The 27223-nt window shown below is 49.2% G+C and overlaps 2 protein-coding genes across 2 annotated transcripts in view; both read left to right on the top strand.

Moving 5' to 3' along the window:
- Window positions 1-27223, top strand: part of LOC119385134 (uncharacterized) — a 332809-nt gene that overhangs the window by 150152 nt on the left and 155434 nt on the right. The gene's annotated exons all lie outside the window — the stretch shown is intronic.
- LOC119387489 (synaptotagmin-4) lies at window positions 64-26410 on the top strand. The gene is made up of 8 exons (XM_037654888.2): window positions 64-473; window positions 7921-8193; window positions 10065-10270; window positions 14645-14824; window positions 19799-20038; window positions 20558-20681; window positions 22487-22820; window positions 23948-26410. The coding sequence occupies exons 1-7, from the start codon at window positions 404-406 to the stop codon at window positions 22792-22794; spliced, it is 1401 nt and encodes a 466-aa protein (XP_037510816.1). The 5' UTR covers window positions 64-403; the 3' UTR covers window positions 22795-22820; window positions 23948-26410.

The following is a 27223-nucleotide window of genomic DNA, read 5'->3' as shown; positions in this document are numbered from 1 at the left end:
GGCGACGCCTAGCGTTGACGCCGCCGGCCCGCCAACTTATCGATCCGTTCGGCGTCCTTCGGGAGGCGCTCTCTCGCAACGAGGCGCTTGTGTGTGTTCCCGACAATCGGCAGCGAAAATTGCGCAGATTTAGTTTTGTTTTTGCTCCGTTCCAGCCCGGCTGGTGACTCGATCGTCCGTCGGCAAGCCTAAATATCTGCGCCGCTCCGTACGACAGCGGAACGCCCGGTGCGGCCACCATGTAAACGTGTTTGTTCGCGTTATATCTCGCACGCTCCTGCGTACCCGGTGAAGCGAGGGGACTTTCCTTCGACTCCTGCTGCTCGGGGGGCCACAGGGAAAGAACAAAAAGGAGGAAGCCTCGGCGCATTGATTACAATAGGCCACTCGAACAGGAGCGGCGATGAAGCTTCGCGTCTCGCAGCATAGCTTCCACCATGACGACAGCCCTCAGATCAAGGCCGTCGACGAATGTAAGTATGGTGTTCTGCTGACTGTGCGAATTTGCCGTTGCGCGCGCTGATACGGCCGCTTTGAGTGCGGACGCAAGCTGTGACTCACCAAGCGCCGCGTTCAATATGGAGGCTCTCGTATGGTATATAGCGCCGGATCGCCGACTCACCCACGCACAGCGCTTGGTTCGCTTCGAACGGGACCAGCGCAATCAAAACGTCGGCCGCGCTTGGGTGTTCCGAGTTTAGGACTTCCCATTCTTACGTTGTCTTCAGAGCGTGTTACTTTGGGTTGGCGATGACGCCATACATTGAGAAGTGCACGCCACCGAATTCGCGCACTGTCTACAGGAAGCCATGATTTTTGGCGTGGTTACCGGTACAGTGACTTTAAGGCGGATACTTAGTTTTCTCGGTCGTAATATGGGACAGTTGCTTTGCCAGATTAGGAGTGCTGCTACTCGCAGAAAACAAACGTGGGCACTGCGAGGTCTTTGTCGCACAATGTTTTGTAACGACTGTCAGTAGCAGGTGCCAACCCGACGTCAGCGGGCAGGTGTGACGGGCGCATTTTATACGTTGTTCTTGATATCTTTGACGATATTTGTGACACTGTGCAGAGCGGTCGTGTTTCTTTCTTTGTTTACTTACCTTCGCAGCTTACGCTTTGCATTTAACACCATGTGACGATTTTCATCAGCTTTAAACGGCGCTTGAAGCTGTGTGCGCAGTCGTGGATGCTGCAACACTGTCATATGTGGTAGCCTGCTTGGTTCATTACGAAAAAAACTTGTCTCTTCAGATATTCTTTTTTTCTTTTTGCCACGTGCAGCAAGATGTCTAACTACTGAATGATGTACCACATGTTAAATACGAAACACTCAGGTTATATGTAACTGCTCGGAAAAACAATCCAGCACCATATTCGCGCCTCTTGAACACTGTTAACGTGGTTCCGTATCGGGAATTCAACTAAGTCTTCTTCATTCTCATTTGGCGGGCTTAATTGAAGTATAAGGCATTTTATGCAGTTCAGGAGCTTTATCAAATTTTTGCATTATATTTATATTGCTTTTCTCTTAGCGCGCAAGTTTTCAGGCGTGGCTCGTGTCAAAACGAGCCGACTTTGTGTTTATGTTTCTCTAGTCTGCATTCGTCATGGAACAAACAAAAAGTGATAGAAGCTAAACATTCGCTAGTTCGGTTCTTCTAATAAACCGCCATAGCCGGCCTTTGACAGCCTGTGCAGCGACTTGGATTATAGGTGTCCTAATGTCAGAAGTGTTTGTACGGTTCCTGCTTTGACTCAACGCTGACCAGTTGTGCTCCTGTATAGCTGCTTCTGTCGTGATTACTTATATGTCGTTATTAATCATTCAAGCACTGCGGGTGGACACACGCACGCGACGTGCGTAAACAAAAGAAAGAAAAACAAACCGTCCAATATCTGCGCGTCCGCTGTCCTGCATGCCAGAAAGGAACCTAGAAAAAAAGTATAAAGGGGGAGATGGGATTTGCGAGCACTCGAAGCTGGCAGGGAAAACGGGGATAGAGTGAACAAAAAGGAGGCGCGACAGAATCCAGGCCGAAACAAGGTACTGCCGGAGGCATTTATGTGGAACCGAAAAAGGGGGTTAGCAGGGAAGGGGGAAGGGAGGGGGGAGGGAAAGCAGCTGACAAGGTGACCAGACGTAACCTTGAATCGGAATGAGTCTGCGTACCAATCGATGGCTCCGCGGTGCAGAGAGACGATCCTCTGGCCGTGGCATGCACGGCCGGTCAGGCTATCTGCACGCACTCACGCACGAACATTCCGCGTGTCGCAGCATTTGGCCCGGGTCTGTTTTCCTGCAATCTCGGACTGTGCACACGTCTCGCATCCCGTTGCCGCGGGGTAAGCTCTCACGTCGCCCCGGGGAATCGAGATTGGATTGTAGTCTACTGTTTCGCTCGGCGTGTGCGCCGTCAACAAGAGACGAACATAAAATTTAATCTCCCCTTCTGCGCCTCCCGAGAGAGGCCGGAAAAGAAAGAAAGAAAGAAAAAATGGAACGTACTAGTGGATGAAGAAGCGTGGGAGGTATCGTTCTCTTTTACTTTTTCTTTATTTTGTCTTGTGGAAACGTGTTTCCGTCGTTTGCGACGATATAATAAAAGGATCGCGCTTGGAGAGCTGCGCGGAGTGAGGAAGAGAGGGCTCTTTGTTCGTTCCGGTAAAGCGACACTTCGCGGCTGTTAGGGTGGAGAATGGCGATCCCGGCAAATGCTTTGTTTTTTCTTTCATGCGGGCTGTAATGACGGGAAGCATCATGTAACGCTGTGGAGACAGGCCTTTTGCTGTCGTTGATTTCAACCGCACTACGTTGCTTTTTTGTGGTCGCAGTAGTTTTAGCACGAACGTTACGCGAACATGTCGTGTTCGTCTGTAAAATTGGTCGTATGTTACACTGCGGGGTCTTGTGGGACGAAACCACGATGCGATTACGAGGCACGCTGAAGTGGGGGTCTTCGGATTAATTTTGACCGCTTAATATTCCTTAAGTGCACTTAAATCTTGGTACACTGTTGTTGTTACATTTAGCCTCCCGGCTGGTGCACATGTGTTCTTATAGCTGTCTTGCTTATCCCATAATACGATTTCTCAACGAATCCTTTCTTTCTTAAAGTTACGGGATCGCTATCGATTTCTGTAAACCCTCGACGGACGCCTTGTAGAAAACCTATTGAATTTCTGCCGGAAACACCGAAAAAGGCATGTGAACAGGCAAGTTTAAAGCGAACGTACTTTGCATGTTCAACACACCGGATCAGGTGTCGCTCACGCTATCATGTTTGAAGATAGTGTACCTATAGATAAACATGGACCTCTCAGCCTGAGGTGTATTACCGCAATGAAATTAACCTTCCTAAAAAAACAACAACAAAGAACAAAAAAAAACCCCCATAATTCCATGTGAAATAGGTGCGGTGTCGAGTGAGCTATAGAGGTGCCCTATATTTATGAGTACTTCCTTCAAAATGCACCACATTGAAGAAAATAATAATAATAGAATCGTTAGCGTTGACATCACCAGGCTGCAGCAGCCATTCCAATGAGGGTTTAGATGATGAGGACTCTATAAATTATAGAGTGGTGAATGTCTAACAGGGAAGCCCTCTACATTCAAGTTCTCCATGGATTTCGCGAAAGGAATCATCCGTACGAACACATCAAACTACTAATACCTGAAGCCCTACGTAATTCTAGCTTTCTTTTCCCCTTCTGTTGATTAAGTGTTGAAGAGAGAAATAAACAAGAAGCTTAGGCACTCACACAGGTCCCTAAGCTCTACGGATGCTATACAGAAGTGACACAAAGATCTCTGAGCACTTTGTTTTCCACGTTGATCACATGGTCACGATTTTCGCGCTATGAACTTTGGTTCAATGGGATTCGTAAGGGTGCACCAAGGTTGCCGAATTTGTCGCGCATAATTACTTTGGGTGTATGTATACGTATCTGACAGAAAACGACGTGTGTTGAGTGTACGCGATCGCGTCCTACTGTGCAGGAAATCGCAAGAGTTACGAGACACTGGCGCAGCCAGTTAGGGGTTGAAAGGGTTCACTCCCCCCCCCCCCCCCTCCCGAAAAAAATTCTGGCTAGACCTCTGATACGACATATTGTAGAAACATCGTTCGGATCAGTGACGCTGTGCAATGTCGTAGTTCGTTACACAGAAGCAGGCCTCTCGAGGCGTCATCGCGATCACGATGATAACATGATATGCTATCGCACACGGGACGACCGCCGACGCAGCATCGAACGCGTTATCCGAAGATTGTAGGTTCGTTCCCCATACCGGCGGCAAGTAGTTTTTTTCGTCCACTTTAGTTCATTTCCAGTTACGTCGTAATTACTACACCACAGTTGCAGACTACAAATAATGTCCTCTACGGCTTCCTTGGCTTCATTGTCCGTTGGCTTAATTAGGTCGAGTATCACAAGGAAACGAGCCCTTGATCCATTTCCCTGCCTTCTTTACTGCAACATTTAGCCCTTTTAAATAACGACCCAGTTTCGCGATAGACATTTTACTAGAAGACTGTACCGGTCGTCTCTCGCGTATAGTTGCTCGCAAGAAATCCCTCTAAACGCGAAAAGAAAAACTGAAAAAGAAGAAAAGGTGCTCCGCAAGGGAAATTGTATTCCATGGACACAACGGGAGCTGCGGCCGCGATCAGTAAGCTGCTGACGTGCGACTAGGCATCACTCGTGCATGAGATGTCTAGATAGTGAAGATTCATTATGATTTGTCCACAGCACTAATCACGACGCCCGTCAAGCTTTTTTTTTTTTCCTGATCCTTAATGTACTAAAACCTCATCTTCATTTAGTATGCAGCAGTCGCATCGTTCATAATTCAGTGTAAAGACCAGCTAAGCGAACACCCGAAAGTGCCGTGCACACGCTGCGCGCAGACTACAGAGGAAAGAGAAATATCAATAGAAAGAAATAAGGAAGGAAGACAAGCACAAGAAAAAAGTAGCATAACGAGTGAAATATTCTGCTGAACTCAGTCGGCTCTGTCTACTACCGCTTATAATTTATCCCCCACAGTACGTACCCGCAGTCTCTGCTACTATATCCTGTCAGTCTTTCTTATAGCTTCCTCGATTTAGTAGCACCTAACATTTCCCCCCCCCCTTTTCTTCCTCTCAAGAGATTAGGCCGTACATATAACTTGCGTGAGTAGCGTCCTTTCTCCGAGCTCTCCGAAAACTTTTCTCCGTTTCGTCTATTCACCTCTTTGTTCTCTTCACTCTGAGAGACGCGGGCGCTTTGAGTTACGCAACAGCGGCGCTGCCATATTCCATTAAGTCTACGCCGTGCAGAGCTGTGTGGAAGCCCAGGGGATTAGATTGTGCCTCGTGACCCGTTTTAGTATTTTTTATATTACTTCCTTTCAACTTAGCGGAACACATCAGTGCTTCTTCTTCCTTTTATTGCGATAGCAATTATATGGACAGTCTCGGCTGGATTTTGCCGTCGCCGTCGCCGCCGTCATGCACCGTATATATATATATATATATATATATATATATATATATATATATATATATATATATATATATATATATATATATATATATATATATATATATATATATATATATATATATATATATATATATATAATATATATATATATATATATATATATATATATATATAAGCCCCAAAGAAAAATAATTCAGAAAAATGCTTCCGAAGCGCGGAATCGAATCAGGGACCTCTTCCTCCGCAGATCCTCCACGTAGGTAACGGCGAGCGTTATATACACACCCTTTACCGCTGGACGGACTCAGAGACGGCTGCGCTTATAAGTGTTTCTTCGTTACCAGCGAGATGGCGTTAGGAGCGCGACAGGCGCATTTAAAAGTCGTCGGCGAGCTCGCTCGCTTCTTCTTATACTTGCGCAGGGAGAATCTTGTCCTTCCGCTGTCTGCTCGCGCGGTTTTCTTGTGCTGAGGGGAAGAGGGATGTTTCAACCTTTCACCGTGATGTCAGCGCTCATGTTACGGAGCGTACGATAGTCACTCGAGCTCAAGGGGCGCCGCTAAACGAACAAACAGAAGATGAGCGCGAACTATCAAGTGTCACAGCTCGACACTTGAAGTACGCTAGTTTCCTTCGCAGCTTCGGCCGCCTTTGCAACAGGAACGCTGTTCAAACTGAGAATATCCATTGGCGAGCCTCACTTCCAGGGGCGTCGCCAGGGGGAGGGGGGGGTTGGGGGGGTTCAAACCTCCCCCCGAAATTTTTCAGTTTTGCTTGCGTATATATACACGCGCACATACAGACGTACGCACGAACATACATAAAGTATGGTTGAACTCCCCCCCGAAAAAATTTTCTGGCTACGCCCCTGCTCACTTCATATAGCATTAGTTTCTTGCTATCGCATTCATTGCTTCGGCCTTGCGGCGAAACTGTGACTTTTTTAAATATAAACTGAAAAGAGCTTCAGAATCAAATCGTGACTATAACGCTTTCGAAATCCAATGTCCACTGTCTTGCAACATCTGGACGTCCTTGTGTGTGGGGGGTGTTGCACTTCGGGGCTAAAAATAATGCTGTATGTCGCACGGTCGATTTCTTTCTTTTTCTTTTTTTTCAATTGCACACGAAATTAAAAACGTCAAAAGTCTTTATCGTAATTTACGTCACGCTGAGTTGTTGCTGGGCCATCTGGCGTGGCGTTGCTTTCTGCCTTTTTGTTTTTGAGGCTTTCTGGCCGGTGATGGCCTCTTTCCACAATAAGGGTGACCATTTCCCAATTATTGAAAAGTAATTAACGTTACCCCTTAGTTTATTATTTTGTTTTACTTCAACTATCGGCAAAATTTTGTTCTAGGTATGCGTTAGACCACTGAAATGAACCGTGCGCAAAAAAAAAAAAATGTTTCTAAGTTTGACCTCAACAATGACAGATTTATTTTTTGTGCTTCCCTCAAAGCGAAAGTGCGAAAGAAGGGGAGTTATTCGAGGGGCTAGTTTCTTTGTTAGACACAACTAATGAAACCAACAGCCAATGGAGCCGAGGAAAGCATACGGGGCATTATTTGCTGTTGTTGTTTCTTTCTTTTAACCGTAGTGTAATGATATTGACATAGATTAAAAGCAATTAAAGTGGACCAAAAATCACCCTTTTCGTCTGTGGGATCGGAACCGACAACCTTCGAATTACGCTTACAATGCTCTACCAATTGAGCTGCGATGTAGCGCGCTCCCTCGTCCACTTTGTAGGCTATTTATGTGAGTTTAATCCCTGGAAGTGTTAGCTGCATGCGGCGCCACTCGTAGCCAAGGCGGTGAGTGCGGAACATCCCACTGACGGAAAGCGTGATCTTTCATCCACTTTAATCCCTTGCAATCGAGGTCAAAATCATTACACGACAGTTAAAAGAGAAAAAAGAACAGCAACTGCAAATAATGCCTCACATGCTTGCTTAATTGCCTGTTGGGTTCATTAGTTGAGTCCCTGAAAGTGGAGCAAGTCCATCTTCAAACCCCCCCCTTCTCAACCCCCTTCCTTCCCCCCAAGAAAAGAAAGAAAGAGAAGTAGAGGGAAAATCTATTAAATATGAAACACACAGCGCACGTATACGACCAGGACACAGAAAGAGAACACACGACAACGCTGTCGTGTGTTCTCTTTCTGTGTCCTGGTCGTTACGTGCGCTGTGTGTTTCGTAATGCTTCACGAACAAGCCCGAGTTCACACTATTGTAAAATATATGCGTCTGCAGACGATGGTAAGTGTCGCCTAATGTAAGCTATTCGATGTTATAACAGCAGCATTGTCTCCGTTCAATTTGAATCTGATAAGGCGCTCGCATATACACAGAAAATAACCTGAATTGACCCTGCGTCGTTCAAAAAAATTTTTTTTTCTCGTTGACCGTTGATGCTGTTCTGTTGCAGCGAGCCCCGCCCTGGTGGGAATCGGGGTGGGCAGCTTGGTGCTCGTGGTGGCCCTGGCCGCCGTCTCGTGCGCCTGCTACCGGCGCCGTGGAGCGGCGCAGGCCAAGGGTCCCTCGCAGCGCCGACACCCGGACAAGAACCTGCCCCTGAAGAAGTCGTCGGCCGTGCGGTCTCCCAGCAGCGGGCCCGCGGGCCCCATACTCAAGAAGTCTCCGAGTCCGACGGGGGGAAGCAAGTCGCCGCTAGGAGGGAACAGGTCGCCCTCGAGTCAAGGTGCGTTCTTCACTGGAGAGACAGAGGGAAAAAACAGAAAGCCGTATAGAACAGTCGCGGGCAGCCTGTTGCCACCGTGCTTAAGCAGTTTGCGGTCTTCCCTAAACATGTGTTTAGGTAGGGATGTATCCAAAATTTCGATTTTTTGGGGGGGGAGGGGGTGTATCTTCGTGGGGCAAGGAGGGTGTTAGACGTGTGTTGGGGGGGGGGGGGGGTGTACGAATCCCTGTCAGTAGAGGAGGAAGTGAACATGTGTTCAGGCATGAGTTTATCCAGAACTTTGATTTTATGATCTTATGGGGGGGGGGGGGGGGGTGGTTAGTGGTTGTCTCTAAGGCGGTACGGTGCGTTGGTGCGGTATAAATTAGGGGGGGGGGTCTTCCTCTGGGGGGTGTTATGGCGGTGTTGGAAGGGCGTATCAATCCTTGCCAGGAGATGAGGAAGTGTTTACTTTTAGGGAAAAAAAGGTGGCGTAACTTTCTGCAGCCCGTCAAGAAACACACACTAAAGTTTTCCGTCCATCCATCAGGAAACACAGCTCAGGGACACAGGGAAGGGAGTACAGGGGAATGAAAGGATAGAAGAGAGATGAGTGAGGAGTCCACTAGAGGTCGGCTTCGTATGTGACGACCACCGCTCCTTCTCTATCAGGCAAGCAGTACATAGCAAATAAACCATGGCTCTGTACAAACAAACGAACAAACAAGACAGGAACAGTTATTGCTTGTGTGGTAGGTGGGCAGGTGGATGGAGAGCTTCGAACCTACAGCGTCTGCTAGAAGTGCCTGGCTGTTTCCTATGTAAACACTTAACGACCCGTCGAGGATTCCATGCCGTCAGAAGAGGCGAGAGCGATCGATCCGTTAAGTCAATAGGGGAATGATTGACTTCGGGAGCAGATTGACTGCGCTGGCAGAGCAGTAACCATGCCTCACTTTGCCGATTCCTGTTCCCACTCTTCTTTCTTTCTTTATATGTTCTTGATTAACAGATAGCACATCTTTTTTTCTCTTACTTTCTACCTTGACGACTGATTCTTCTTGTCTCGACCGTATTCTGGCGTTACGATTTCTTCTCAAGAGCGCTGAATTATCAGTCATCGTCAGCAAAGCTATGCTATTTTGGTTAACGAATAATGTACGGGGAAAGGCTTTTTTTTTCTTTTTTTAGTGGAAAAACAATTGTGCGGTGAACACACCCATAAGGAGAAGGGAGAAGTTTCTCGGTTCCAGAACTTAGAGTGCGGCAATTGACAGAAAGTCTGCAAGTGCCTAATCATCTGCTGGGAGAACATCTTGGTGAACTTTTACGTTGGGTGTAGGCATTACACCCTAAAAAAAAAGATCGTCCTTTGACTCTTCTTTGCTACACATGCGACTCTCACATGTATAGGTTTCTTTAGACAGTCATTGAGGAGAGTCGTGCTTCCCACGACTCTCCTCAAATGTTCCCTTTTGGAACAAAAGGGAGTTAGCGTGTCTTTTAAAGAGAGTCATACATCCCACGACTCTCCTAAAGAGAGGCACGTGGACATGTGAGAGTCACATGTCCATGTGTCACATGTGAGAGTCACATGTGAGAGTCACATGTGTAGCAAAGAAGAGTCAAAGGACGATCTTTTTTTTTAGAGTGTAGGTTTATGTGAATTTTTGCGTTTTGCGAACTTTTCTGTTAAGTGCGCATTTGTGTGTATTGAACTACTAGTGCATGAGCGCTCGTCGATGTGCCTATTTGTATTGTTTTGTGATTGCCCACCACTTAACGACGTCGACTATTTTGCAAGAGGAGTAGCCGGCGACACACATAGGCAGCAGGTTCTTCATTATTACATTTAATAATAAATAGAATCTGACACTGTGTCGTGGTCGCAGGTGGTCTAACGCCTCCGACGGAGACAGCCCGCTCGATATGCGAGTCGGCGACCAAAGAAGTGCGTGCCGTGGTGCCTGCCGCGGCGGCAGCTTCGACCACCAGTGCCGCGGTCGTCGCTTCAACAGCCAGGGCGCATGCAGACGGCGACAAGAAGGACGTGAGCCCTCCGGCAGCTGAAGACGTCGCAGACACCAAGGAGAAAGAGGTACGCTCGGCTAAGAGCTCCTTGCGTTCTAAAAAGACAGGGAGTGCAAACACGGACACAAGAAAGAAGTCAGGGCACCACAAATGCCGGTGGTGTCCTGACTTCTTTCTTGTGTCCGTGTTTGCACGCCCTGACTTTTAGAATGAATACTTACCAACTAGCTCAGCTCTCTGTTATTCTAAGAACTCCTTGCCCGCTTAGGAACTAACCTGGTATAAGCTAGCCTAACCTAACCTACCTGAACCACTTGCCTACAAACATGGCTCACTTGCATGTCGCCGTGATGCGCATATTGAGTGCGAACAGAGTCCTCACTCGTCGATGGGCTCTTTTCTTCTCCTTACCATTTATTCCCTTATAGGACAGCAAACGTACATTCTTTTTGACTGACCTTCCTGCCTTTCTCGTTCCTATGACTCTCTCTCACGCGCGCGTGAGCTCGCGCCAATTATTTTTTGTTACTAATTTACTTGTTTACCTTTCCATTGAACTATTGACTCTTTTTTCTCCACTCGCAAGCGCTCTCCTCCGATTTCTTACTCGCGCAGTCACGCGCTTTATTACACGGAGCAAGAATTCTTGAGGAGGCGAAACTGCGCTCGCTCGGGCGTCCTAATAAAGTCACGGAATCGGGCACAGCGCTCACGCGCCCTCTGTCGTGAGAGTCCGCTAGCGGAGAAAGAAAAATGCGCGCGTCCCTCTCACCGCGCTCTCCGGCGAAGCTCGTCGTTTCAAGGCCATTCGTCGCCGATTCGCCGTTCGCGCTTCACGCCCGAATGGATGTGTTTTTGTGCGTCCTCGCCGGCTCCATATTTTAACGCGACAGCGTTAAAGAGCTCGTTTCGCAGAAATACCGGTGCGTCGGTGAGGCTAGCAATTGAGAAGGCGATGCGCACGGGGCCCGATTACGCTATCGCGTTCTACTCTTAAAGGCGAAGCTCAAGCCCACTCCAAGTTTTTTCGGTAAATTAACGAGAAAAATGGCGTCACGTAAAGGAAAATTACCAGCGTGATATATTTTGTACAATGCGAAATCTATAATTTTTGATAACGTGAACACAATGAGTTAGGTATAATTTATTTCAACGAATGATGGGACTTACCCTATATGCCATCAATTCAGATTTAGGTTGTTGCGGCGGCCGCATTTAGATGGAGGCGAAATGCTAAAGGTCCGTGTGCTTACATTTAGGTGCACGTTACAAAACCCCAGGTGGTCGAAATTTCACGTTTTCTTTCTTTTTTTGAGGGGGGGGGGGGCAGCAGACAAGTAGCTGGGACAGCGCGCGGAAAGATTGAAGGCACGGCGTCTCGTAACAACACTGGCCGTTTCGGTTTGTCAAGGAGAACTTCGCCCCCAAGCTCGCCATAATAGCGCCACCTGTCTACGTCACTGTCCGAGAAGTGCTTCTCGCAAACGTAGTCTCGAGGCGTCAGCTGTCGGTCTTTTTTTTTTTGATATGGCGCGAGCCCACGCTTCCAACCTCACTGGGTCACTAGGAACGTTGAAGGTTCCATCTCCTTGCAGGCCGCGTACCCACTGCTGCAGTTCGGCACGACACATTTCCGCCCCATCCTGAAGAAGCACTGGTCGAAATCTGCAAAGCACTCTCCTTTGTCGCGGCGTGAAAAGCGCGCGCAAACATCGAGGAGTCGGCGCCGCCGGCGCAATGCGCGGAAGCCACTGAGAGCGCTCAAGTGAAAGAAAACCAGCGAATCGCGAAGGGCCTCCCAAGACCACGCATGCGCGCGCCAACATGCGAGCGAGGTGCGAGGGTCGCGTGCATGCGGCGGCAGACGTCGTCTGCTCAGGGGCCACTACTAGCAGTTCGTTTAAAGCGCTGTACGGCCAATAATTCTGGCAGTATCGATTAGTAACTGCAGCTAAAATATCTGTCATATTTACCGCTTGATGTTACATACAGAAATCTTAGAAATTTTACATTGTACGAGGCGCTATCACGATTTTTATGCGTCGCGTCCATAGAAGAGCATGTAAAAGATGGCAACTAACCTAAAGGTAGCATATACAGTGACTCTAATGGCAACTAAAGTCACTGTCAACAGGCCGAAAGCGTCATCTGTCGTGCTTCGGCGTAACCGCATTGCACCGTGACGCTATCGCGCCGCCCTCGCGCGCTGCCGCGGCCTAGAGATTCTCCTCCTCAAATACTTCTTTCTCCGTGGCTTTATCACTAATTCAAACGCCCATCCGTTCGCACCCTCGCCTGCTTGAAGAGTCAGTGAACTACCTCCTGAAACTTTTGTAGCTGCTGCGATATTCATGCCCCCCCTTTCTGGGCAGCGTTAAACGCGTCCCTCCCTTCACTTGCCATCGTTTTTATCTGCGGACATATTCATCGTAGAATGTGCGCTTATGGTCTTTAGTAGAATGAAGCTTCGCGAATTTTTCGCGTTCTACAGATATTTAAATCAATACATGCGTATTTTGCTTGCATCAGCCCTGTGTTACCGAAGGGCCTACTCGAGAAGAAGCTGCCTCCCTTGTAATGCTTGCGAATGGTTTCACCTTCATACAGCCTTGGTCAAGCAAGACGAGTGATCTAATCAGTTTGCAATTTGTACACTATATCTTGAGACAGGTGACGTGAAATACTTAGTCTATAGGTTCCCGCACTTAGACGCGGTAAGGATGACCGTCGTTTAATAGACGTTCCCACGCAATCTTCCAAGCTGAGGTGTTGCCTAACTAAAGGGCGCAGCGAGACCAGAACAGTACTGCACCTATTGATTTCTTTTCTCCCGGAAACGTTCAATCGGTCAACGTATGGTGAAATGGCCGCGTAACAACGTAGAATATTCTCAGGTGGGATAAGCATCGGCCACGCAGGCCAATCGAACCTCGCCTTTTGCGACACCGCTACCACCATAATCTGTTGCGACCTGTATACAGATAGGCTCACTCACTCACTCACTCACTCAAAAGGCTGATCGCTTGCTAGTCCACTCACTGACTCTGCTGATGAGGCAAGTGCCGCGAGCAGTTCTTTTTGATGTTTGATTCTGCAAACAGTCGGATCAGGTTTACGCAATGCAGGCCGACGGTAGCCTCAGTAATGAAGATCGATAACGTACAAGTATGCCCTACCGACGTCCATGCTAACGTGCGCAGTGAATTTCGAGAACCGTACTGATCGAAATTGTACTAAAAGACGAAGGTCAATGATTCGACGATTTAAGCGCCACGAAGAGCAGAGCGCAGTGTCACGACCACAGAGAAAAACTCAAAGTAAAGAAAAACAAAACAGAAATCTGAAGGACAGGCTCTCAATTCTTGAGCTCTACGCCAACATTTATCAACCCTGTCTCGAGGACGGCGCTGAAGTGAACCGCTTTTAGATCTTGTTTTTCGATCGCTTTCTTTTCTTCACTATTCATTTGGCAGCTAAGCGACCGCGCATTGTGTCAGTGGTTGTTTATGGGGCGAGAGGTGTGCCTTCATATTCTGTCTGTCGCATTGAAGCGGTGCGTACCGCGGATGGGATATGAAGGCGCTGTCAAGGTCGCCTTTCATTTAGCGCGCAAAGGAGAATGAAAAGCTCTAGGCCTGCCCGGAACTCGCAGCACAGTCACAGCGTAAGCTGGAGGAGCGGCTTTCTTCGAGCCCGTTGTAAACTCTCTTAGGGGCCCTACTGCAAGTACAGTTGCTAGGTACCCTCTACCCCATAATTCATCATTATTTTGGGAAGTGGCGAAGTGCCCACTACGCGTCTGTAAGGCGAGTTAGTCCCCACTAATAATCTAAACGGGGGCGCCAAGTGTTCCCCATACCTTTACTCAGTGGGACCTGTCCTGTCATTGTTTAATGGTGACGGTTATGGGCATGTCTATAATGACGGCCAAGGATCCCTGATTTTGCATTCCCCGAACGGTGTACTTCTCACCTTTAACCCCGGAAGGCCGGGAACCAAAAAGGCAGGCCGCTGTGAGCAGCATGTCATCGCTTCATTTTTATTTTTGTATCCACTGCAAAAAGCTTGTTTCTTTCGGACTCTACCAATACGCGGGAAAGGGGGGGGGGTGCGCTGCGGTGAACACCCCCCCCCCCTTTTGATGGATAGCAGCCCCCCCTCCCCCTTTGATGGATAGCTCATCGCACGCCCGTGTTCTTACTGACAAATGCCCTACTTAGTACTTCGAAAAACAGCACTGAACAACCTGCGAATAGGCTTTATAAAACATACGCAAAGTCCAGTGGAGCCCTGTACGGAGGACCCTGCCCACTTGCCCAGAACCTTTTAACCACCACTACTACTACTACTACTACTACTACTACCACCACCACCACCACCACCACCGTCTCTTGTTTTCTCTTCACTTATATATGCTAATTGATATTTTCTGATTGTACAGGTGACGGAGGAGAAGCCCACGCAACTGGGCCAGCTGCACTTCCGACTGCGTTACAACTCGGAGAAGCACGCGCTGCTCGTGACCATCGTGCGCTGCTCGGACTTGCCGGCGCGCGACCCGAACACGGGCTCCTCCGACCCCTACGTCAAGCTGCAGCTGCTCCCGGAGAAGCAGCACAAGGTATGCAGTTTCTCACCTGCCCTGCAACTCGTACTGCCACGTTGTCAATCCGGCTCAAAGATATCCACGAAAAGATAGTCGAAAATTTTCTTTCTTTACAGATTCTCCATGGTGGCTTTAGCGGCTAACGTTTTGAGGGATGCGGAGTCGGTGAAGGACGGATCCCAACATAAAACAAAACTATGTTTATTAACGTAATAGCAGCAGCAGAGCAAGCATGCCGATGCTGCGCTTCGGAAGGTTAGAGAAACAAAACATGAAACCAAGCTTGGTAGCTTGGGTGGGTTATATAGCCAGCAGTGGTGACGTAAGCCTCCGGTGAAACTGCGTGGCGCTGTCTTTTATCGGAAGCGTGTTGAAGCAGGTAGCTGTGTCACGCCGGGCTAATCAGTGACGAGACGGAGGCTGCGTAGGTCTGTGCGCAGTGGTCGCCACATCACCCCCCCCCCCCCCCCCCCCCCCCGCGGAGTGCAGAGCCCTCAGGGTCTGAGAAATCTGGGAGGCGTACCAGACGTCCAGAGCGTGTCGTGAAAGGAGCGGGCTGCGACGTCGGTGGCTGTGGACGGACGCCAGTTGAAAGAGTGGCGCTGCCAGGTTCGTTCGCCGCGATGTACGCGGGCTTGAGTCGGTCCTGTCCTGGTCGGTAACACGGAGTGGCGAACGGGTGCTCAATTTTTTCCTGGGGGTCGGGGCTGAGAGTGGCGTAGAGGACGGGTGTAGAAACTTAGTGGATTTGGCGAGCCGTTCCGCTGACGGGCAGCGCTGCGGAGAGACGCTTCAAGAGGGCCGAGTGGATCCGCGAAGGAGCGGTCGCGCCTGTGTACGTGGGCGCTTTCACGGGCTTCTCCGCGGCTGGTGGCGCCGTTGTAGTAGGCGCCTGTGGTTGGTGCTGTATCGTCGCCGACGTCATGGGTGCCGAGACATACACGGGGAGATGTTGCGGCGGCGCCGGATGCAACACCGTCGTGGTGGTCATGACGGGATGGTGGTGGTCCTGCGCCAATATCTGCGGCTTGGTGAACGTCGGTATCTACACCAGGGACTGGCGCTGGTCTGTCTGGAACGCACCCAGCGTGGGCTGGGCCAGCATGGTCTGCACGTGCAGCATGGCCTGTAGCTGTTGTAGTGTCAGGGGGCTGTCCTGGGACTATGGCAAACGAGGGGGGCGGCATCATGCACGGCGGCGCCAGAATGATGTTGGGCCTTGGCCCCAGATTCTGCGGGATGACCAGGGTTGGGGTGCCAGGTGTGGCCTTGTGCTGGTCCGTCCGGGGAGACTGGGACCGGGTGGTGGCGGTCGGTGCGGGCGTCATCATGTTTGCGCTGCCGCTCGACTGCCTGAGCAGGATCTGCGGTCGGAACAGTCTGATGTTCGAAACCAACCAGCGTGGTCGGGACAGTCTGAGGTGGCTCGGTTAGGGTGACATCAGTGGTGCCAGCGAGAACGTGACAGGCAGCGCTGGTTTGGGTGTCGCACCCAGGATCAGTAGGCGCTGATGCCGTAATGCTCACCGAGGTGTCCACAGGCGTTGACCACTCTACCAAAGGCTGTTCGTCGGCGATGGCAGGAGTGGCAGGCAAAACAGTTGGCGGCAGGCGACACTCAGTCGTGGCACGTGATGTGCACTGTGTCGTCCTGTGCGCCGCGTCGAAAGCGATGTCTTGCAATGGCTCTGTGGTTACGTGTAGCGCGGCAGGGAGTATGTGACGTGGCGCTGCCGGTTGCGGTGGGGCTAGCACGAACCCTCGAAGTTGGTCGTATGCCTGCGGCCCAGGAGGAGGCACAACGCGTCGCAGAGCAGGAGGAAGCATAGCTACCGTGATGGCGCACTTGTCCTGCTGCGAGACGATGTTACGCAGGGAGAAACCAGCCTCCATCTTGATAAGCCAGATGGCTGGACATTGCGGCCAGAATTCGGGAAACTCCGGCGGCAGCAAGATGCAGTGCGCCGTGGTTTCATCCGGTCGCAGCGCCATCGTGATAGGCGTGTCAGAGGTCTGTTGACTCGGCGTGAAGGTCCCATGGAATCTTCTGGAAGGTCATTCCAAGGTCCGGGTCATGGCGGTGCGGTTTGTTCGTTTTCCGGGTCACCAGATGTGGGATGCGGAGTCGGTGAAGGACGGATCCCAGCATAAAACAAAACGATGTTTATTAACGTAATAGCAGCAGCAAGGCAAGCATGCCGATGCTGCGCTTCGGAAGGTTAGAGAAACAAAACATGAAACCAAGCTTGGTAGCTTGGGTTATATAGCCAGCAGTGGTGACGTAAGCCTCCGGTGAAACTGCGTGGCGCTGTCTTTTATCGGAAGCGTGTTGCAGCAGGTAACTGTGTCACGCCGGGCTAATCAGTGACGAGACGGAGGCTGCGTAGGTCTGTGCGCAGTGGTCGCCACAAGCTGCTAAGCTCGAGGGCGCGGGTACGGCTCAAGGTTACGTCGGCCGCAATTCGATGGGGGCGAAATGCAAGAACAAAAATTAAAGAACCCCGGGTGGTCACATTCAGCCTGGAGTCCTCTACTGCCGCGTGCCTGTTAATTGTATCGAAGGTTCGACACGTAATGCCCCAAAATTTATTTTTTTGTTGTTTACTTCAAATGGCGTCCTTATTCCGCAGCGATAATTGTTGTACTCTTAGTTCGCTTAGGTGTTCTCGCAGTCGCTTTCATCTTTCGAATCGTTTGTATCACGTTAATCCCCTTTTGGATCGTACTGGTATATGTATACAATGTAGACTCAGGAGCATAAGTTTGGAGGCTAAATGGTTCCGTGGCTTCTTTATTGCGATAGCAGTTATGTGGACACTATACGCGCATTTATGCCGTCGGTGTCGCCGTCATGTTCCGTATAAAGTCTGAATTGATAACATCGCTCCTCGCGTCATACGTTCTTTGTCGGAGTTAACGCGCGCGAGCGCTACCAACAAACGCGGCTGGAGCAGAGATGAAACGAGCTGGCCATCTCCGTCGCTCGATAGGCGCATGGAGGGGTTCCGGGGCGGAGGGGAGAGGTGGCTGCGTGGCTTTGGCAAGAAATGCGTACTGTGACCAGGCGGGCGTGTCGCCCGCGGTCGCGCGCGCCGTATCTTTACAGGGGATCATCAGGTGGCTCATTTCTTTGTACGTGTTGTGTTCTCTTCGCAAAGTTTGCGTTGAAGCCCTACACAGTAAGAATGTCGCTTCCCTCGCTGCTGCGGCCTCGTTTCCTTTTATTGCGATAGCAATTATATGGACAGTCTCGGCTGGAAAATGTCCGTCCCCGTCGCCGTCATTCACCGTATATGTATAAGTATGTATATATATAGAAAGGCCACAAAGAAAAATAATTAAGAAATTCTTTCCGACGCGCGGAATCGAACGGGCGACCTCTCGCTTTGCAGCCCGCCGCGTTAGACGTTAGGCCACGACAGCACCGTCTCTCAGCCTGCTAACGGCGAGCTATTTATATATACCATGTAATTCAGCATGCTTTCTTAGTGGCCACATAGATGGCGCGACGTGCGCGCGTGTTGCGCGCTTTAAAGATCGTCGCCCCGCCCCTGCGAACGCCGTTGCTGTTCGCTCTACAGGAGGAGGAGGAGGAGAGGTTGAGGAAAGGAAAAGGCGCAACTTCTGCAACCCTAATTGGGAGCACGGCTCAGCGCCTATTCGCTCTACAGGGCGTCGTCGCTTTCGTGCGCTTATCTCAAGGAAAGAAGAGGCGGCCGGTGAGGTGCTTCGCTTCGCTCGCTGCAGCGGCCGCGTTTGCGAAAGGAGCGCGCTGTTCGAACAGAAATAAGTAACAACTGTGACAATTAGTTCGCGCTCGTCTTGTGTGTACCTGTTCGTTTGTTTCGTGCGTCCTGCTTTATGTTTGAGCAGTGCGCTTCAAGTGTCGAGCTGTGACGCATTAGTTCGCGCTCGTCCTGTGTGCGTTCTTTTCGTGCGTCCTTTGGGCTCGAGCGACGCGCTGGCAATTTCGAGCTGCTTTCCGTTCTTCGCGTTACATTACAATTTATTGCTATCGCAATCATTGCTTCTCCGTTGCGGCGAAACTGTGACTTTTTGTTTGAGTTACGCCAGGTCTCTTGCTAAAGGAGTTAGCTGTTAGCCTTACTTCGTATAACATTCCAGCTTGTTGCTATCGCATTCATTGGTTCGCCCTTGCGGCAGAACTGTGACTTCTTGCTGCTTTACACGCTGCGTAGATATCGGTTGAAGTAACGTCGTACGTGCGCGTGTCCCAAAAATGCTGTATTAAACTATTCCACGTTGCAGAGCTTTGCTTTGCACTCTGTGGTTTCTGAACTTTTGCTTATGTGTGCACGTTCAGCAACGTCTCAAGACGCCTAATGGCTTCTTAGCGTCTGAAGCGATCACTGTGTGCTGCAAACACGCATGTTTTGGCCGACGCACGCGATTGTTAACATTTAGCGCGGGTATAACATTGCCTCAGCCCAGTGCTGTAAAGGAATAAGCGGAGAAATCTCTCGTACCCGCCTCACTATTGAACTTCGGCATGGTTGCTTGCCAAGACTCGCCGTTGTTGAAGGACTCTAATGTTAATTTCGAAGCTGTTGTGTGTCGGCAGCGAGCACTGGCGTCTCGGAGATTACCTGTCAGCGCACACACTGCATCAGTAGCCGTGAGTTAAAGGTTGGATGTCAAAGACAAAAGCTGCTAGAACTACCTGCATGTTATTCTTGGCGAGCTCTGTACTTGGCATGCGTCAATTAATCCTTCAATAAAAAAAAGGCTCACACTCTTGCATGCTGGGTAAGTTGGTTTACAAATTAACGAAGGTGTCGGGTGTCGGATTCGGAAGTAGTCAGGGGGATTGCGGGAGTTTCAACCCCCCCCCCCCTCACTTTTAATTTTTAAACTTTTCTTTGCACGTGTATATATACGCATACAAATACGCGTTCGAGAGCTCTGTTCTGTACGGTTCACTATAACGTTAACGGCTCTTCGTTGCAATGTGTCGTCTTTCGTGCGCAGGTGAAGACGCGCGTGCTGCGACGCACGCTGAGCCCGGTGTACGACGAGGACTTCACTTTCTACGGTATCAACCCGAACCAGCTGCAGGCCACCACGCTGCACTTCGTCGTGCTCAGCTTTGACCGGTACTCTCGCGATGACGTCATCGGCGAAGTGGTCTGCTCCATGGCGGGTCTCGACACCGACCACCTCGACAAGACGCTCGCCCTGTCCAGAGACATCGCGCCACGCCACTTCAAGGTACACCTGCGTCGTTGTTTCTATATAGCCTCTAGTTTTAACTGTTTAACTGTACCACGTGATGCACAGAGACCTTGGCTTACCGAAAAATGTCGAGCATTTGGTTGCCTGGTCGACGTACTAACCATAGACTCTGTGAACATGGTCAATGTTGCCGCTCAAAGTTGCCGTCAGCGGTCACCTCGCAGAACGCGGCGAAAATTGTTACTGCAGCCTTTGCTCGCTGATTGCGCAGTTTAGGCACGAATAACACATCTCAAGCTAGATGGTTGTACCTCATAATGCGAAAACAGCGCAAAATTTAGGAAGACGGACAGAAGGAACACGAATGCCTGTGCATCGTGTTCCTTCGTGTCCGTCTTCGTTAAGTGTGCGCTGTTTTTGCCTTATAGTTTAGGCACGTTGTCCTATATGTTGCCGGAAGCTTGAAGAGAGGTCTTGCAGCAGCAGAGATAGCGTTACGTATACGATAGCAATTATGACAATGGTGTCCGCGCTCACCTTGCCGCGTTCCTACAGATTCGATCGCAGGGTCGTGGCGAGCTGCTCGTCTCTCTGTGCCACCAGCCGGCGGCCAACCGACTCACCGTAGTGGTCCTCAAGGCCCGGAACTTGCCTAAGGTGGACATCACCGGACTCTGCGGTGCGTAAGGCGTGTCTGAAGTTCATTTCCTTGACCACATAAGATCGGGGCGTTAGAGTGCCGATATCTCGCACTACTTGGTGAAATGGTGGTGGTGGTGATGATGATGAGAAAGTACAAGGGTTCTTATGTGTGCTAGTGGGTTCATGACACAACACTGTGTCCTGTGTATTTCACTGTCCCATATTTTGCGCTGTTCTGCCATAACTAGGGGCACACCACCATTATCCCCGGACGCTTTCCTGACGCAGATTCAAGAATCGCTGAATGTGTGCTACGACATTTCTGGCGACATTTCTTCAGCAGATGCTGATGTTATGGTGGGGTCGGATGGCGGGTCGTTTCTAAAAGACGTGCGGTAGCGCGGAAAAGACATTTCAGAAGAGCTTCTTTCTGGGCGAGTTGGCGCATGTCTATAATGGCAATTATTGTGCGTACAGCCGGACGAACACAGGAAAAACAAATTGTTTTGATTACTTTCTTGTTTCTTTTATTCCTGTGGGGCTAGGAAATAGATTGCTCTCTTTCTGTCCACATCGTTTTTCTTTTGTTCATCCGACTGTATGCGCAACGATTCCCATCATAAACATATTTGTCCCAACACTGAGGACTACGTGAACTTTGTGTCAGATGTGTGTGTAAATGCCTCAATTTTTTTCGGACATGAAACAAAGTTTACATAGAAGTGAGCGTGAACGTCGATTGCATGGCTCTGCGACACCGATTTCTCTTTACGTACTATGTCTTGCTCAGGAAAGTGTTCTGTCATTTCCGGCTCAGTTCGAGAGGTATATCAGTAGAGGTTTCGCGAATAAACGCAATTTCTAATAAGAATCGAAATGTTAGCTTTGAGAGTACGACATTCGACTTCTAGGATTATTATTATATTACGCGGCCAAACGCAAGAAGGTACTTGCAATATCGGATTCTGCCGGTTATAAAATTGGTGCGACACAGTAACGTGGAGTATTGTGAGTCCCCAAGGGAAAGCGGTGTCTTTTCACATTTCACTGATCTACAAGGAATGCAGTTGAACGAGCCTTCTAAATAACAGCCGGCAATAAACACAACGAGCAATTGCCCGTCGGCCATTGTATAGCCATCGTACGCGAACCAACAATCTCCACCATAATCTTCATCCTTTCTCTCGTGCGAACCGCTGAAAACAGGAAAATGCCTTATGGAATAATTTATGTACTTACGTTCACGTTGTATAGTTGAAACACTTTCTTGTTTCTTTTATTCCCCTGCGGGGCTAGGAAAAATTTCCTCACAAATACTGTCGGATTTCTCGCGCAGGAAATGTGTTCTTGCTGCCGTTCTTGCAGCGTAAATGAACGACTCACAAGCCAGAGGACAGCATGAGTCATGATCGTGCGGGAATGTGTGGCACGTCACGTATCTTGTATCGAGACTAATCGCTCGAAATAAATAATGTGCGCAACTATCCGGCACTGCGGGGAAACGCCGCTACAGCGGGCGCACGCGTGAGTGGTCTTGGAGTACGTCATCTCCAGCTATCTTAATTGATGAAAACGTCTTTTGAAACGTAGTAGATTACGGCAACAAGAATTCAAATGCCCCACGAGTATATAACGGAGGCGCTTGATGTAGAAACGACTGTGTAAGATTGCAGTGACCCCGTGGTCACTACGGTATCGGGTACCAGTGTTAACGTTGTCACGCCGCGCTCGATCCAAATGACGCTAAATTGAACGCGTCGGTGGCCGCCGATGCGTGCGTGACGCGGCCGTGACCTTCTTGGGGGGCGTCTAATCGAGGGTCACCACGCTGGTCACGCGCAGATCCGTACGTGAAGATCTACCTGCTGTACAACGAGCAGCGGATCGCGAAGAAGAAGACGCACATCAAGAAGCGCACCGTGAACCCGGTGTTCAACGAGTCGTTCGTGTTCGAGGTTCCGTACAACGAGGGCCTGGACAACCTGAGCCTGGAGTTCCTGGTACTCGACTGGGACCGGGTGACCAAGAACGAGGTGGTGGGCCGCCTGCAGCTCGGCCCGCGCGGATCGCCCGCCGCGCAGCAGCACTGGCGTGAGGTGCGCAACTCGCCGAGGCGCCAGATCGCCGAGTGGCACAAGCTCAGGGAGTAACCGCCACCTCCTGCGCCGAGACACAGGTAAGAGAGGGCGGCACACGCGCAGTGAGATGTCCTTTCCAGGGGCGTAGCCAGAAATTTTTTTCGGGGGGGGGGGGGGGTGTCAACCATACTTTATGTATGTTTGTGCGTGCGTTTGTATGTGTGCGTGTATATATACGCAAGCAAAATTGAAAAACTTCGGAGGGTGTTTGAACCCGCCCAGCCCCCCCCCCTGGTTACGCCCCTGGTCCTTTCGTCAAGGGAGGAGACAATAAAAGGAGAATGAGTCGATGGACGGACGGATGGACGGATCGATGAACGAATCAATCAATCAATCAATCAATCAATCAATCAATCAATCAATCAATCAATCAATCAATCAATCAATCAATCAATCAATGTTTATCATTAGGAATAAGCGAATCAACTTTTTATTGATCACAATTTAACTAACCGCGCCTATCGGCTTCGTAACTAACTAACTAACTAACTAACTAACTAACTAACTAACTAACTAACTAACTAGCATAGGCGTGCGCACGGGAGGCGGCAGGGGGGTGGCGCCCCCCTATTCACCTATGAGGGGGGGCGCAAAGTTAGCCCCACACATTGACATAATAGGGAGGGGGGCGCTGCGACTCGGCGGGGGCGCAATGTCAGCGCCATACATTGATATAATTGGGAGGGGGGCGCTGCGACGAACGTTCGCGCCCCCCTGAAGGGGAACCCTGCGCTCGCCTATGCTAACTAAGCAGTAATTCACACGAGCAGTTTTACTTAATGTTTTACCTATGCATGTAAAAAAATGCCTTTTCCTCTTCTGTTTAACTCGTGTTCTCTCATTACTGAGAAAAGGAACATGCCATCGTCTATTTTACGGATGACCTTCCTTACCACCCACCTTTTCTCCACGCTGATGATGTTTTTCAAAATTTGTTTTATCACTCCCTAGACGCGTTTCTAGCTTGTCTCGCATCCTTTTGCGTGCAGTTCTGGATAACTTATCCTACGACTTTCACTCTCTCTTTCACTTTCACTTCAATGTTCGTTTTCGTTTACGCTTGCTTCTGGCGCATTCAAAACAGCGAAGGTACTTACTCGCTACTAATATTTGTCAAGTATGTGCCGCAGATTAAATTATGTCACGGGATCATTTCTCGTTCCAGGTTTTGGAGGAGAAAGCACGGCCTCCGTCTGCGACTTCACACTTTGAAGACGCGAAGAGAAAACGCAGTCGCACTGGAGGAATGGCGAGGCATCTCGTCGCTTGCTTGTGTTGTTCATTGGCCTACTATCGCTATCTGGAAACCTTTCTTCTCCTGAACGGAGAGCATTATTTTCCGACACTTAGAGGCGTGAACTTACTGACGTGAATTTGCCTTATGTGTTTTCAAATGACCCAACCGATGCTGTCCCACGGCTTAAGAAAAAAAAAAGTGATTAGACAAACTAGCATTACTTGTCGTAAATCAAGCACGCGTGGGCTCTCTCTCCTTTCGAACCTGTTTGCCCGCACCGACACTTTGCAACAAGTGTTTTGTGAGCCGTAGGTGTTGCTTACGAAATAATTTGCATTTTTTTCCCGCGCTTATCGCGGCTTGCGTTCTTACTGACTAACACATTTTTGAATGTTCTGAGACGCATTTGGCGCCACTTGTTGCATGGTCGTTGTATATCCCATAGTGTGGACTGGGTCACTAGATAGAGAGGCATATGCAAACGATGCTATGTACATACAAGTCGAGATGAAAGGTGATCTCTTTTTTTTTGCCATTTGCTTCCTCATCGGCAATGTGCTATGGCTTAAAAAATGATTTAAGCTTTCTCCCGAAGATTCCACAGCGTGATGCCAGCTGCCTTCTGTTTTTCATTTGCACTAGTTGAAAACGATAGTTTTAACCGCAAATGTAGAAACTCACCTAGAGTATGGTGTGCTCTTTGTCGAATTGCAAATTCAGATCTCACAGCCAGGAACCACGCGCACTTGTTCAATAAGACCTACGGTAATACCTAGCTTAGCTACATAGGAGTGTTGCGTGTGAGTGGATACATCTGCCTGTCTCAAGTCAGTATCATTTAACAAAACAACAGGTAAACAATGAGGTGGTTCACGTCACGTACACCAGGCGTGCAACAGCTGCAAACCAAATCGCAGTATTTAAGTATACACGAGACATCAACACGAGCTTCTGTACCACCAGGTAGCTTTCGTACATCGTCGCCTTTTCCTTGCCGCTTAATATTTCAGCCGAAATGAAGCTGCGTGTTATTGTAATAATGATGTGAGTCAAAGCTTTTTGTGATAACTGAGACGGACTAGATGACTTAGGTTAAAAAAATAATAGAGCACGGACTTGTTTCACACGCGAAGACAGATGTGTGACACACATTTCGAAAGATGCACGAAGTTTTGCCACTCTGAATTTAAAGCAGCCCGCGAAACACCAACACGAACACATTGTTGCCGCTTACACCGCTAGCAAACAAACACGCACACTACGCCAGCAGCGAGAGGACATTGCAAAACTAGTATACAAGCGATGATCATCTTCGACAGGAAGCCGTGACAGCGCTCGCTCTTGTGAAGAGTGGCCCGTAGCGAGCGCTCCACACACCCAGAGTCAGGGCCTATGTTAAGACGGTTTCGCTTTTCCTACATGAAAGACATATCGTGTTGGTGTGGAAGTGGTGCACATGCGAGAGCTTGCACACACGTAAACGGTGTGCGAAGATTCTTTGCAAAGAGAGCGTGTGTGAAGCCATGTGCGAAAGTTGTTTATCCTTCCCCCACCCTGTACATACGATGACCCACGATGACACCACGCGGTGCGCGCCGGCAGCGGCAGAGTATTTTATGTACAACGTTGATGATGAGGAAGAAAGAAGTACGTTGCACTTTTCTTTTCTTTTTCTTCGGTGTCTATACTACTACAGCAACTATTACTACTACATAAGTACGAGCGTACACATAGTCGTGCGTATTATGTCGAGATGCATGCGTCTGTATAAGCAAAGTGAAAAAAAAAAAAACGACGAAACAGAGCCTATACTTACATGACTCCCGCTGTTATCCGAACACAGGCCTCCACTCTGATCGAGTTGGAAAAAAACCCTCTTTCCCGACAACTTATAGCGTGTTATTCCCTCGTTGACCGTTTGATCGCATCGTTGGATCGCGCGCCGCTGCTGAACATTTTTTTTTTTTGCGTCGTTGTCGATGCAGATTGGACGACGTGCGCGGATACGTGATGCGACTGTATTGTTGTGCCTCACATCACACTACCCGACCCTCTCTATCTTCCCGTTCACCCTTTGTCGCTACACGTCCCCTCCATTGACTCCTATACCTCCCACGTTCATCCCTTCTCCCTTTTTAGCACCGATCTCGTTTCGTATCCCTTATATTATAGGCGTAAAGTATAACGTGTCTTTTAATTGACGTCTCGTGCTGTAAAGTAAAGAGATATATTACACCGCTGGTCGGGCGCCGTGCGTCACGGGCAACATCGTTGCACACCGAGCCTGTGGCCGTGCACATGTCGAGCCCTCTCTGTAACCCGCGCAGCAACGCAAATCTGTAGATTTTCTTTTGTGACTTTCATGAAGTGATTCCGCAATAAACACAAAAACTTTATCGGAAACGCATGTCTCTTGTCCATTCTTTGTTATTTTTGTTTCTTCTACTTAATTTCTTGAGTGTGCCTGTGTGTGTGTGCTTTTTTTTTTTCTTCGTGAAACTGGTTGGGTTGAAGTTAACCGCCCCGAGGCAACACAGAATTCACCGGAAGCCGTCGCAGAACTTCCGGCGGATGTCTAAGCGTCTTCCTGTTGCATGATAGAAGCAACGTTGCGGCGTATTGGTTGTTGAATGCCACGGAACGCTATAGTGAGCCGAGAGGATCTCGACACTCTTCTGTACGGATGATTGCGGTCAACTTTACCGCTAAATAAAAAGAAATAAATGAACTGTACTGCGAAAAAGTAGCGATGTTTTGGAAGGTGACGAGTTCCATATCAAAGGAAGAATGCAGACAGCAATGGCGCGAAGGTATCAGAAATGGCGACGACATCGGCGTGATACAAATATTCTGCCCTTATCGCTAAGCTTGGCAATCCACTGTCTCACTGTGTCTTATCCGAAGTTCCGGTAAGAGCGGTTGGCGCACACTTACTTACTAACGCTGAATGTAACATTCCAAGGACGTCGCTTTACCGTTGCGCACGAATTTGCGTTCAAAATATCTGTAAAAATACCATTCCAAAAGTTACCTTCCGGTCTGCGGCCGTTCTCTTATATATGTAGTCCATGGCTTGGCCAGACTCTCCTTAAACAAACACGCGAAAAGCAATCGACTGAGCTGCGACCATTTCTTGCTATCTGTCACTGACTCGCACCGTCCCGGAAATGCAGTAGTCATTTCTTGGGTAGTTATACCACGCAT

The sequence above is a fragment of the Rhipicephalus sanguineus genome, chromosome 3, assembly GCF_013339695.2.
Source record: "Rhipicephalus sanguineus isolate Rsan-2018 chromosome 3, BIME_Rsan_1.4, whole genome shotgun sequence".
NCBI lineage: Eukaryota > Metazoa > Arthropoda > Arachnida > Ixodida > Ixodidae > Rhipicephalus > Rhipicephalus sanguineus.
The sequence above is the reverse complement of the archived record's forward strand: the minus strand, read 5'-3'. Positions and strand labels throughout refer to the sequence as shown.

Coding starts and splice junctions, on each gene's coding strand:
- LOC119387489 (XM_037654888.2), top strand. CDS start 404: ATGAAGCTTCGCGTCTCGCAGCATAGCTTCCACCATGACGACAGCCCT. Junction 8,194..10,064: donor CAGGTCGCCCTCGAGTCAAG/GTGCGTTCTTCA, acceptor TCGTGGTCGCAG/GTGGTCTAACGCCTCCGACG. Junction 14,825..19,798: donor TCCCGGAGAAGCAGCACAAG/GTATGCAGTTTC, acceptor TTTCGTGCGCAG/GTGAAGACGCGCGTGCTGCG.